Genomic DNA, 14,160 nt, shown 5'->3' on the forward strand with positions numbered 1-14,160 from the left:
CACAAGCCTGAGGCCATCCTGGTCTACATAGGCAATTGTAAGTCCCACCTCCACATCTATTACCTGCTCCTCAACCTGAAAAAAAGAACTATTATTATTAATTATCATATATACGGTCACTTAACCATTATCTTTTTATTAAACATTTAGGGTTTTTTCCCAGTTTGTCTATATTTAAAGACTGTTTAAACAGTCTAAAGCCTGTCATAGCAAGTTCCCATGTCCCAGCACTCAGGTACTATGAGAGTTCAAAGGCCAGTCCTGGGTCCATAGTGAGTTTTAGACAGTGATCTATGTAGTGTACCCTATCTTAACACAGAAGCTACAACAATAACCCCAATAAAACAATAAAAATGAAACAATGGCAATAATCTAAAAGCCAGGGTGGGTGGGTACCGTTAATTCTGAGCTGCCAGTTATTTCCTGCAGTAGAACCCAACATTTCAACATCTTTTGAAATATTACATCTAATTGCTTTTCAGAAAGTGTAGGGAATCTATGTCCCCACTGCTGGGAACCCTTGTGAAATAACTTGTGAATCCCTTCTGTTTCTGGGTTTTAGAAACTACAAGGCATGACTCCTGGTCTGTGGGAAAATGGATCTAAGTGCTTTCTGGGCCTTGTGATGAGATGAGGAAGAGCAAGCCTTGGTTTCCTGACTGAGATAAAGCAGTTACAGTGTGCGCAAGAGCTCTTAGCATTCTAACCACTCACACAGAGGGCAGAGACCGACCATTCTCCACCACGCCCACCATGGCAGAGGGAGCTGCGTCCTGAGCCAGATGCCTTACGTTTCACTTTATGCACATGAGTGTCTGTTCGCGTGTGTGTCTGTGGACCACGTGTGTGCCTGGTACCACCGAGGTCAGAGGAGAGGGTCGCGTTCCCTAGATTAGGTTTCAGAAGGTTGTGAGCTGCTGTGTGGGGGCAGGGAATCAAACCTGTGTCCTCTGGGAGAGGAGAAGCACGTACTCTTAATCATTTGAGAATCAGGGACTCTTTAGCTCCCTGAATGAGGTGATTTTAGAGTTGAATTTCATAGGCGAGTGCCAATACGTCAAAGAGCCAATTTATCTCTTTAAGAAATTGTTTTTAATTTTATTTTATGTGTATGATTGTTTTGCACACATGTACATCTCTCTGTGTACCACATGTGTACTTAATGTCCACGGAGTTTGAAAGAGGAGTTACAGACAATTAACAGTGAGTCACAGTGTGGGTGCTGGGGTTTGAACCTGGGTCCTGTGGAAGAGCAGCGCCAGTTTGTTTATCTCGGCATTGCTGCCTGTAGCAGGTGCCTGGAAACTGATGTCTGTTTTTGCTTTTAAAAAATCTCTTCAAATTTAACATAGAGCAAAAGCTATTCTTTTTTTTAAGATTTTCTTTTATTAATTTTAGTTATGTGTATGTATGAATGTGTCTGTGTGAGGATATGTGCACATGAATGGAGTGTCCTAGAAGGCCAGAGCCGAGACCTGAGATCCCCTGGGACCAGAATTACAGTCAGTTGTGAGCCACCATGTGGGTGTTGGAAATTGATCTCCAATCCTCTGGAACCACTTAACCACTGAGCCATCCCTCCAGCCCAGAGGCTCTTTAATGTAATTTGTGAACTGATTTGATTTGATGCTGAAACCATCCTTGAGTTTCTTTCTTTCTATTTCTCTTTTTTTCTGCTTGCTTTCTTTCTTTCTTTCCTTTCTTATAGGGTCTCCCTGTGTAGCCTTGACTGGCCCAGAACTTCCTCTGTAGGCCAGGCTGGTCTCGAACTCCGAGATCCACCTCCCTCCCTCTGTGGTTAAAGATGTGCACTACTACACCTGCAGAGTTCCTCGTATGGTGCTGTATTCTCTTCAGTACAGCTTGCTGTGTGTCTCATCTACTCTCAAATATTATAAAGCAAAGGACTAAGCTTGTCCCAGCTGTGCCACCATACTCTTCTGGGAAATTTTTGATCTGGGCTAAGTCAGTTGTGTTTTAAATCTTTCCATGAAGTAATCCTTCTGTCTGTTTTTCTCTATCACAGGAAAAAGGTCATAGTCAAGGCCGACTTCTCAGTCTCTTGGAGCAGTCTGAGCACAGGACCACAGGTGAAGAATCCAAGGCCAGGTCTCAGGGTGTCTGTCTAGGCTATCCAGTGGGACAGCAGCTGCTGGCCTTCAGCTCATCGTTGGGGATATATGAGAGAATTTTTGGAGCCAGTCAGCCAGCCTTTGAGATTGAATCTAGGTTGTCTCTTTTCAAGGACAGATGGAGAGATACCCTGTCTTACTGTGTTTAATGTAATGCTTTACAAAGTCTAGAGTCAGGACTGCCTGTTAATCTGGGGAGTGGTTCCAAACTGCAAAAACTAACACATGCCAGAAAGCAGGACTTCTAAAGAAGCAGTCGTGGGAAAGCAGACATGCAGACATTACTGCCTGTGAGTGTTTGTAAGTCGTCGTATGTTACCTTTAGCTCAGTGTCCTAATTCACACTCCCGAGCAATTGTAGGAAGTAATTCTATGTTAGAATTCTAAAACTCCTCGCTGTGTGCCTAGAGTATGTAGGGAAATTTAGCGTAGATTCATAACGAGCACTGGCAGTGGTGACTTTGGAGATTACGAGTTGTGTCTGGAAAACACCTAGTGCACCCCTGGCTTCTGATGGATGCGATGCTTCTGCTACTGTTGTTCCTAGCACTGCTGTTGTTAAGATTTACAAATGCAGTGGAGCAGGAACCTTTGCTTACTGTCTGGTTGTAATAGTTCATCTCCACAAACAGTCTGTTTGCCTTGTGATGACTTAAAAAAAAGCCTCCATCCAGCTTCTCTAGATGGCCAGGTTGTGAATCTCTCAGGTAGCAGGTCTCTCCTGGCAGCGCTATGGCCTGAGTCTAGAGCTGAGGTAGATTCAGTCAGAGAGGATGCATTCCCGAGTGGTCAGCTGCAGCTGAGCTGTTGGATGCTAATGCTCCATTCCATTGGTGAGGATCGGAGGGCTGAGCAACTTGAATAGACCTGATGAAAAGTGGAGGCGCCAGACGGGAGACGCCCTGACTGCTAACGTTAGTACCTTTGTTATCTCTCCAGGTGTAGAGAGAACCCCCAAGTGTTCCGAAGCAGGAGCCTTCAGGTAAGCTGAGGTGTGCACTGAAGCACGGCCTCACAGCTCTGCCAGGGGACCCTGTTGACGGACTCCGTACAGTGACCGTCAGCTGCACAAAGAGGGACCACTGTGGAAGTAGTGGAGCTCTTGACCCTAATGCTCCTGCTGACCCTGGACTGCGGATCGCTTGGACAGCTGTACTGATGTTAAAATTAGCAGAGCTGTGTGTTACTTCTTTCCCTTTCCACTGCAGCCAAACCCAAATTCTAGCAGGTTTGGGGCGGTTTGGAATTTGGATTTGACTCGTCTCCCCATGTCTCCATGGCTTTAGGGTCCATGACTTTACTCAGTATCCTCATCTGTAAAAGCAGGATGGTAGTACTTAAATGGCTAGAGCCTTTCAGAAGTTAGTTGTACTAGGTTTAAGTCCTACTACAGTATGTACCAGCCCACTACAGTGTGTAACAGCCCACTACAGTGTATAACAGCCCACTACAGTGTGTACCAGCCCACTACAGTGTATAACAGCCCACTACAGTGTGTACCAGCCCACTACAGTGTGTACCAGCCCACTACAGTGTATAACAGCCCACTACAGTGTGTAACAGCCCACTACAGTGTATAACAGCCCACTACAGTGTGTACCAGCCCACTACAGTGTATAACAGCCCACTACAGTGTGTACCAGCCCACTACAGTGTATAACAGCCCACTACAGTGTGTACCAGCCCACTACAGTGTGTACCAGCCCACTACAATGTGTACCAGCCCACTACAGTGTGTAACAGCCCACACTTGATGCTTAGTGGGTTAATAGCCAACTTAATCCTAGTACCCATGAGGCAGAGGGAGACTGATCTCTGGGTCCACATATTGAGAGCTGGTTTATTTAAATAAAGGCTGGAAGCTGGAGAGATGGCTCAGTGGTTAAGAGCACTGGTTACTCTAGAGGACCCAGGAAAAATTCCCAGCATCCATAGAGAGAGTGCACACACACGCACACACACACACACAAACGAGATATGTATCACTTGAATTCACTATGTATCACTATAGTGAATATATATCAATATATATTTTTTCTTTCTGTCCAGGATGCCCTCACCAGATGTGGAAGAGGCTGGCTGCAGCAGAGAGAGGCAGAGTTCGCTCTCAAAGCTCAACTTAAATGAGTCTCCCATCAAGTCTTTTGTTCCTGTTTCAGAAGCTACAAATTGCTTAGTGGACTTTAAAGGCCAATTTGCTTTCCGGTCACAAACCAAATCAGGCAGAGGAAGGAGGAGAAAATCTTGAATTTCTTGAGACTGGAGGATGACCAGAATGATTGTTGTTGGATTGGTCATGTTCATTAATTATTGTGGTCTCCAGTTTGCTGTGAGAGTTCTGACCCTGTTGTTTTCACCACCAGCGTCTGTTCAGCACCCTGATTTTTATGTTTTATAAGATCTCTTCAGACAACTGTGAATAGTATTCTGTTTTACAACAGTCTGTTTGAATTTGCTTATAGTTAAAATTTAAATATATTTATCTTTGTATGAAATCTTTTTTCAATAGATGGAAGTGTTTCTTTTTATTTCTGTTGTAAGCTTTGGGGTGGGGATATTTCAGTTTAGAGTAGTTTTTCACTCATAAGCTATGTGCTCCTGAATGAATTTCATTGCTAATCTTTGACATACTACTCACATTCATTTAAATTACACAGCACGATTCTGAACATTGAACCTGACATCATTTTGGCTGTGCCAAATGTATTTAATTCTACTACTAACTGTTATCCCTTTCATTCGGTGACCTAAGAATTCGCAGCTAGGGCCTATGACCTTATAGAAGGGAGACTTGCCACTTTTCCCCTGGAATTTTTTTTTTTCTTTTTTTTCGGAGCTGGGGACCGAACCCAGGGCCTTGTGTTTGCTAGGCAAGCGCTCTACCACTGAGCTAAATCCCCAACCCCTCCCCTGGAATTTTTAAGTGAACACTGTTGTATTAATGTCTGTGCTTTTTTTCTCCTTCAAAATAGAGTTACCAGTGGGAGTCCGAGGCACAGTTATCTATTTAAACCAGAATTGTTTCTTTTGCTGCCAAAGGTCATGTGACAGCAGCAATTTCTGTTTTGATGGTAATGCTAGAGCAGTTCCCGTTCTCTGCTGTGTTGTCTGTTCCTGGGCAGTATAGTGATGTGCATTATCCTAGTGCTCGGTGACTCCAAAGTGAGAGACTCAAATGGCAGAAGAATTACCCAGAGCACAGTCAAGCAAGGCTGCAGAAGAACCAGCTTTGGCTCCAGTTCCTGGGCAGCTTAATGAAAGGGACTGGTGTTGGCCAGCGCAGAACCTTAGACCAGGATAGATTATTAATGAAAGAGACTGGTGTTGGCCAGCGCAGGACCTTAGACCAGGGTAGATTAGTAGACAACGCAGATGCCTGGCTTCTGATTTGTCAGATCTAAAGCTGTCTTTTATTTTAAAGTAAAGTGAGATGTGTACACTGGGAAGTTCAGATCGCTGGACTGGAGACCCTGTACAGACATTAAGGCACTTAGCACGCAAACTCTTGATTCTAGTTAAATTGGAAAATCTCTGTTCCCACCACAGTAATATTTTGTTCTTGATTCACGTTGACACCAGTATCACACGTATAAATAATATTTCTTAATTTTTGATCAATCACTGTAGTCCAGCCAATAGATGTATTATCATTTGATCCTCATAGAAACTCATCATAACCAGCTTTCAGATGAGGAAACGGCTCAAGAGGAACAAGTAAAAGCCCTCTCTGTCCGTGGCAGTGAGACCACAGTTACGGACTCTCCATTTCTAAGGAAGATGTTGTACTTTTCTGACATCAGCATTGTTTTGTTTTCCCTTCTAAGGGAAAGTGTGCCATATATATATGTATATATCCATCCATCCATCCATTCATCCGTAGAATTCACTCATATCTCATTAGGTGCTCATTTAGGAGGGAGATCTCTATAAATGGTATAATTCGTGTTCCTATATGGTGTAGTCAAGGGAAAGAACTGCTTCTAAAAGTGGATTAGCTTAAAATCGAGCAGGCTGTAGAGAATGTGGGCCGTTGGCTAAAGATGTGGAATAACTAAACTAGGAATTCTCAGCCTACGTGGGACTCACGGAAAGAAAAGTCCCCAGATGCCCACAGCTGCCTTCAGGGCTGCCTGTTTACACAGTTGTCTCAGTTAGAGTTGCCATTGCTGTGAAGAGACACCATGGCCGTGGCAGCTCTTGTAAAGGACAACCTTTAATTGGGGCTGGCTTACAGGTTCAGAGGTTCAGTCCAGTATCATCAAGGTAGGAACATGGCAGTGTCCAGGCAGGCATGGCGCTGGAGGAGCTGAGAGTTGTACGTCTGAAAGTAGTCAGGAGCAGACGGTCTTCCAGGCGGCCAGGAGGAGGGTCTCAAAGCCCATCCGAACAGTGACAAACTTCCTCCAACAAGGCCACACCCATTCCAACAAGGCCGCCCCTCCTAGCAGTGCAACTCCCTGGGCCAAGCACATTGAAATCACCACAGCAGTCTTCTCTCTCCTTGCTGTAGTCTGATAGGAGGTGCATTAGACAAAGAGTAAAGAGCTAAGGGAAGATCCTGTCAGATCAAGCTATGTCTGCACCTACTTCTGATACAGGTTCAACACTCTTAGTTTACTTGTCTGTAAGATGAGAAAAAAATACTTAGTATTTTAAGGATTGACAAATGTTTATAGACAACACATTTGCTGCAAAGGTGTAGTGGCAGCGACTTACTAACATGACCTTTGTGTGTCAGAAGCAGTGAGGGTGGAAGGGCTGGAGGGATGACCGACAGCCGCAAGACAAGACATTTCTAAGGCGTGAGCACACTGGGCATTACCTAAGACCAGTGAGCCACAAGAAGCCTGGGTCTTACACACTTAGTTCTCCTGGGACTGCTGGGTAGTTCTGAAGATTGCTAGATCATGGAGAATTTTAAAGCTCCATGAACTTGAACTATTGCTATAAACTGGGAGGAGGACTTTTTTTCCTTTTTCTTTTTTTTGGAGCTGGGGACCGAACCCAGGGCCTTGCGCTTACTAGGCAAGCGCTCTACCACTGAGCTAAATCCCCAACCCCAGGAGGACTTTTGTCTAACATCATCATAGTTGTGTTCCTTTTGTCCTTACAAGAGCCTTCTGTCAGAAGTTGTGCCTGGCCCACTTCCCCTGGGCTCTCACCCATCTTATAGACTCTACTCAAAGGGTTTTATCGCAGACACTTGTACCTTTGCAAGATGATGTCTCTTGACTTACGTTGGCACAAGCTAGACGGGCCAAGAACTAGTGCTCTGCTGTAGCCTTTGGCCAATGAAAATAGGAGTTGGAGTATAGAAGTAACCCATTTTCTTCATGTCGGGTAGGACAACTGAGACACATTCTGCCATGTTCTCAGGGATTCTCTTGTAGGGTTGGGTCTCCATAGTTCCTAACAGCTTAAATATGTATGCTGTCTTGGCTGTCTCCTGCTAACTCATATCCAGATCCCCTCATGACCATATATAGGTCTGAACTCTTGGGTCCATATAAGTGCAGGGTTAGCACTGGCATGCGTGAGAGACTCGAAGTCAGCATTCTATCTCACTTTCGTCACCCTCATCCCAGCCCTATTTGGAACCTTCTGAAATATAGTATATGATTGGGTCTAATTCTGGGGAGCCCAACCTGGAAATAGACATCTGGAGTTTACTTAAAAAGATAAAAATCTGAGCACGTTGGCACGCACCTTTAATCCCAGCCGTGGTGAGGCAGAGGTAGGTGGGTATCATAAGTTCAAGGTCAGTCTGACCTCCACGGTGAGTTCCAGGACAGCCAGGGCTTTGTAGCAAGACTCAGTCTCAAACAAGACAAAGATAAACATCGGGTCACCCAGGGAGTCTGGCAGCACTTATCACAAGCGTGACACGAGCTGGACCTTTCACATCCTTTCCATATTTAGAGAAACAGCTGAGAGACTTAACAACTGACTGGAGCATGTGGGGGCGATGTCTATTGTGCCCTCCCCAGCATCACGTCTTACTGCCTATAGGGCTGGTTGGGATCCAATAAACACGCAGCAAGGCTGATGTCTGTCATGTTTACAGGTCTAAAGTAGATCCTACAGAGAAATTAAGTTTTATACATGGAAATTCAGAGTCAGGGCCAGCAAGACAGTTGAGCAGGTCAAGTGCTCACTGCCTAAGCCTGATGACCTAGGTTCAATCCCCAAAGTCCTCTGACCCCCACATGTTCACTGAGGCACATAGCCCACCACACACACACACACACACACACACACACACACACACACACACACACACACACCATATACACAGTAATAACAACAAAACCCACCCAAACCTTAGACTTAGACAAATGGAAACCTTCCATAAATCAGTCGGGGAAATGGGTTGCGTCTGAACCTAGGCCTGTCTGATACTATGCTGATGACTCTGGAAATTGGAGTTTGGATCAAGCTACTTGCCTGTGAGGCAAGGCAGCTTTGACCTTGGTTGATTTTAGCCAATGGGAGTTGGGGAGAGGAAAAGGGAGATTGTAAATTGATGGGAGGTTGGTGATTACCCTTGGGAAGATGGGACATGGTCGACACTCCGGAAGAGTGCTGAGAGCATGTGCACCAGAAGCAGATTGCTTTCTTGCTGTTTCAAAAGCCCTGGACTGTTGGGGTTGAGGGAGGGCACTTCCGTTTAGCAGAAGTTAAATGATACTTCCTCCATATCAGAATCCAGGATCTGGCACCAAGGCTCATAAGGTGTGCCCAAAGTTGGGCAGGTAAGGTAAGCATAGATGATTTTTTTTTCTTTTTTCTTTTTTTCGGAGCTGGGGACCGAACCCAGGGCCTTGTGCTTGCTAGGCAAGTGCTCTACTGCTGAGCTAAATCCCCAACCCCAGCATAGATGATTTTAATAAACACAGCAGACTAGTTCCCAGCTGGGGTCAGAGCTGGGCCCACTTGTTATGGAGGTCAGGGTGGGGATGGGGGAGTCCCACTGTTGCTAACCGAACTTTGATGAAAGGGGAATGGACGAAAGAAAGGGTTAGAGAGGCCAGGGGTATGAGTCGGTCACTGTAGACAAATCAGTAGGAACAGAGACGCAGCTGAGGCAGTGCAGTGCCTGTGAGAGAGCTGTGAGGAAGGGTATGGACGATGATCGGAGAGCTGGCTATGGGCACTATCGGCTGAGAGGAGCAAAGGGCCTTCTGGGCCAGCAGTAATACCCCAATTTTGCTGTTTGGCTCTCCCCATTCCACAGTTCCTTCTGGATGGCTGCAGGCTGCACTGGGAAATGTTGAGGGAGCCTTGTCAGGGTTTGACTCTTCCCTTGTTGGTTGTAGCCATCCCATGTCTGCTTGACAGACAGGGCTGGACCAAAGGTTCACAGACCTCAAACCCTGGCCTTAGAAGGTCCCTGACACTGTGACTGCAACCAGGACAACCTACTTCCTGGTGAGATGAAAACAGCACTTTCAGAATCACAGACAAGGAGTCTCGAAAATAACTTCCAGGAACATCCCCCTCATGCTGACCAGAGGCTGTCGTGGTCATGATCATGAATCATAACTAGGCTTTTACTTTCACTTCCACCGTCTCCCTTCAACTGAGTGAAGTTAAGGCCTCAAACTCAGCACGGTGCTGTGTTGGGGAGCTGCCTGGGATGATGGTCAGTTTGCCTTCCCCAACATCATTCTTGACTTCCATAACCTGTAGGTCTGGTTGGTATCCAGGAAACTTCAGGTAGAGCTGTACTTGCCACGTTCATAGGTCTGATCCCATCAAAGCTGCTACAGGAGCCACCTCTGCTCGCCCGTGTCCCCTGGAAGCCTTCACTAACTGGGTAATAGCATGACTGCTAAGTAGCCGTCATGTGCCCACCAATTTGCCTGAGTTCTAACAGGCACTTAGAAGCAGCTTCGTTAGGCATTGTGTCTGACAACTGCTTGCTCTGCATGGACGTGCTAATTACTCAAGGAGTGTGCCTGTCTCTGACCCATCCCTTCCTTCAAGGCTGAAAGCACAAAGTTAAGTCATGTCCTAAAACCTCAGTCATACTGTATTCCAGGGCCAGCAAAGTCTCTCAGGATCACACTTCCCTCTCAAATGACAGCTGTGGTATGCAGACTGGCCTCCTTTGGGTGACAGAAGAGCTTGAGAGACTACAGTACAGGATAAGAGTTGAGAGGGAGGGGTGGAATTTCATACACCTTGATCAAGATGGCTAACCTTCGCATCTCGTGACTCTGCCCCAATCCTTTGCTGAACATAAAACTCTTCTAAGTACCTTGCAGAGAACAGAGAATCTTGAAGGTCACTGGACCCCTTTCTCTGTCCCTTTTCCAATGCACATTGTTTTTCATTATAATTTATTTCTTTAGTTGGTATATTGGGGGTGGTCAATCACAGCGCTTGCACATGCGCACACACACACACACACACACACACACACACACACACACACACACACACACACATTAGTTCCCCAAGATTGTATTTCAGGAGAATAGTTAAATGGAAAAACAGTGTAGCGACCAGTAGTGTTGCTCCACAGAAGCTTAAGAACCCCATGTTCTGGGCTGGAGAGATGGCTCAGTGGTTAAGAGCACTGACTGCTCTTCCAGAGGTCCTGAGTTCAAATCCCAGCCACATGGTGGCTCACTACCATCTGTAATGAGATCCAATGTCCTCTTCTGGTGTGTCTGAAGATAGTAACAGTGTACTTACATATAATAAATAAATAAATCTTTTTTTTCTTTTTTTTTTTGGGAGCTGGGGACCGAACCCAGGGCCTTGCGTTTGCTAGGCAAGCGCTCTACCACTGAGCTAAATCCCCAACCCCAAATTAAATAAATCTTAAAAAGAAAAAAGAACCCCATGTTCCAGAAGGGAAGACCTCCAGGCAAACCACTCGCCCCACCTTGCCTTACACTCTTTAGTCTAGACTTCTTGGTCTGGGTGTTACTTCTTCTGCCATGTATCCCAACTATGGGCATCCTCAGTAAGTTCTGAGAGCTGTACCCAAATCTATGAACACGCACACACACACACGCACACACACACACACGCACACATACACACACACACATGCACACACACACACACACACGCACACACACACACACACACACGCACACACACCACTGCATACATGGTCTCTTCTTTGTGAAAAGACTTCACCGACTTGCCCTGGCCACTCTCCTGCAGAGTCTTCCTCTAAGCTTCCTACATTGCCTCTTACACAGTTCTGCTTACTACATTTTGACAAGTTGCCTATTTCAACCACATATTTCCAGGTTGGTCTCTGCTTCTTTCCCAAAACTTGAAAACTTCATGTTTATTAAACAAACTAAGCTCCTAGCACTGCCGAGAGAATATTTTGGAGTCTTTAACCTACTTGGGCCTTCAACTTCCTGTGGTCATCTTGCTGGTTTGTACTGTGGTCCTGCCCATTCTGGGCTCCTCTGGGGTAGATTTGTGGGGAAGTACACGTTCATGAATTAGCATATTTCTGTTGAGTGGCTGAAGAGGAGGGTGGAGCTTGGCCCTGAGCTTCACTTCTGAGTTTAGTCCAAGATCACTGTGGTCGTCTTATTTGGGAGCTGAGACTTGAGGAAGGTGATAACTTCTGAATCCCCCCAGGTGAGCACTTCCTTTAATTCCCTCGGGCCTCATCTCAAACCCTTGGCATAGCCTATGGCTAAAGGAGGTCCTCAGTGGTGATGGCCCTACCCAGCCTCAGGAAGGGTCCCTAGAATACCATTCAAAAGGAGCACTTTTGAACCATGTGTGATTCAGATAAGGGAATCCAAGAAGCCCTTAGTTCAAACAGACTGGTTTCTGGTGATGGAGGAGTAGAGATATGTTTTTCACTCGAGGAAGAGAAAGGTCCGAATGCACGAAACTGGAGTTTAAATCCTAGGGTTCCTCGCTAATCTGGCTTGTGTGGAGTAAACGTTGAGCTCATGAGCAGGTAAGTGCGTGAATGATTACTAGGATGTATGCTCTCTTCTGACTAATTTGGAAACTAAGTGTTGTATATATAATTTAGGGGAGACTTGTCAGAAAAAAAATGTCTTGGTTTACCAAATTACTGCCTCCTTTGGAGATAGGGTCTCACTATGCAGCCCAGGTTATCCTCAAATTCAGAGTATTCCTGCCTCAGTCAGCCTAATGCCAGGTTTATAGGCATGAGCCCCGGGTCTAACCCTGCCCGACCCTGTCCTGGAATTGAAGTGCAGAGGTGACTCAGACATCACAAGGTTATGAGGCCAGCCCTTCCCACTGGGGAACAACTTAAGTGAAGACTAAAATGCAGAAGACAGGAAGTCAGCGTGTGTGGAGTTTGGAGGAGCAAGAGAAAGCTTAGGGTGAGGCCACATGAGGGTCTTGCAATAGCACCACTGAGTTCTTCCCCGTCTGCAGGAGGAGCCATGACAGCGTGAGCCAGAGTCAACCTGCAGAAGCAGGAATACCAGTAGTTGTGGGGACAGGAAAGAGAGGACAGGCAAGAAACTGCTTGCTCAAAGCTCCAGCTAGGACCTGAGTAACTGCTCTCTTTTAAGCAAAACTCTTGATGCTTCTAGCCAAGTTGAGGGCAGGAGATTTGTGGAAGGATCGTGGAGAAATGAATCTGCCTTTGCTGAGTTCAAGGGACCACTACACTGCAAGTGAGAGCTGACAGACTGCTGGGATTGGCATTTGGCTTGCAAGTGCCTGATTTGGGAGTTCCGACGCACGAGTTTTAATGGTAAAAAGGACGGAGTATAGAGGAAGGCACAACTGTCCTTGGAGGCTTGGAAACTGTACTGTGTATTTAAAGGCACAAGAGAAGAGTTACTTACTGATAAAGACTCAGAAAGGGCAGCCACGGTAGACTTCAGGGGCCAAGGAAGGAAAGAAACCAGGGTCAGAGGGGCTCCAAAGGTTTAGGATTGGGCGGAAGGGGAAACATTGTTACACAGGCTTCTGGAAAACAGCTGACTCCTCCTGGATCGCTGAAGGATCTTCACTGGTCAGACGTTTTTCCAACTGTGTACAACTCCACTCTTCCTTCCATTTGGAAGGAAAGAAGTCGTGGGTTTGAGTTATTGCCCCTTGGAGCCTGTAGACTAACCAATCTTGAGTCCAGCTATCCCTTTTTTCCTGTAGGTAGTCAATACCATTGTGGAAACATGGCCGCCATTGAGCCTTCTGGTCTGCACCCGGGAGAAAGAGACTCAAGCTGCCCCCAGGAGGGCATTCCAAGGCCCTCAGGTAGCTTAGAACTGGTAAGCGGAGCAATGGGTACCAATCCTGTGTTTATTTAAGGCTATCAAGGATAGGGTGAGTAGAGATGCTGGGCTCATACCCTGTGGCCTCTTTCCGGTACTCTAAGCTATTCATCTCCAATCTGGTGTCTCTTTTCTTTGAGTCTCCAAACAACTGCAAGGTGTGGACTGGTGTCGGGGCGGGGCTCAGAGGTGTACAGCGACTTGAGTTTAAGATGAAGAGTTTGCACTGAGGCTTGCCGCCTGTAAATGTGCCTCTCTTGTCAGCTTGCCACAGAGATGCTGGAGCAGCCCTACAAGAGCTGAATGGCCCCTCCCCATTTTCTTCAAAAATAAAGGATTCTATTGTGAAAAACTTATACTTTCACTCTATAAATCACACTTTTACAGATTTATCCACCACGAAAAGGAAGTGGAAAAAGGAAGAAACTACGGTAGAAATGAAACTTTCAGAAATTAGCTTTATAACCCATTTCATGATTTATGTATCCTTCTGGCTGCATTCCAGACTCTCTTACCATCCAATACTACCGTTTCTTAGCCTTCCTTCTAAAGGTTAATACTATATTCACACATGCACATCTGCACACGTGCACACACTCACACATGCACACACCTATACACATTCACAAGCACAGTCACACATACATGCACGTCTACACACACACACAAGCACACACACGTATATATTAAAGGCTGGAAGCTATGTCCTCGTGTCCCTTTCTCTCCTATTTCTCTGGTCTCTCTGGCATAGTTCCCTCCCATGGTCACTACAATCAGGAACC

At 46.0% G+C, this 14,160-nt stretch overlaps 2 protein-coding genes across 13 annotated transcripts in view; both read left to right on the forward strand.

Moving 5' to 3' along the window:
* Uimc1 (ubiquitin interaction motif containing 1) overlaps positions 1–4,627 on the forward strand; it is a 69,045-nt gene extending 64,418 nt beyond the window's left edge. For all 8 annotated transcript variants that reach the window (XM_063276146.1, XM_039095471.2, XM_063276145.1 and 5 more), the window contains 3 exons: positions 2,027–2,090; positions 3,072–3,114; positions 4,182–4,627. In XM_063276146.1, coding sequence (XP_063132216.1) covers positions 2,027–2,090; positions 3,072–3,114; positions 4,182–4,380 — 306 coding nt within the window. In that variant the 3' untranslated portion in view covers positions 4,381–4,627. The remainder of the gene's footprint in view (positions 1–2,026; positions 2,091–3,071; positions 3,115–4,181) is intronic.
* Positions 4,628–8,778: 4,151 nt separating this feature from the next.
* The window catches only part of Hk3 (hexokinase 3), a 17,920-nt gene continuing 12,538 nt past the window's right edge, over positions 8,779–14,160 (forward strand). The window contains exons 1-2 of one of the 5 annotated variants that reach the window (XM_006253603.5): positions 8,779–8,889; positions 13,257–13,375. In XM_006253603.5, coding sequence (XP_006253665.1) covers positions 13,280–13,375 — 96 coding nt within the window. In that variant the 5' untranslated portion in view covers positions 8,779–8,889; positions 13,257–13,279. 5 annotated transcript variants of the gene reach the window in all.

This window comes from Rattus norvegicus, chromosome 17 (assembly GCF_036323735.1).
Source record: "Rattus norvegicus strain BN/NHsdMcwi chromosome 17, GRCr8, whole genome shotgun sequence".
Classification (NCBI taxonomy): Eukaryota; Metazoa; Chordata; class Mammalia; order Rodentia; family Muridae; genus Rattus; species Rattus norvegicus.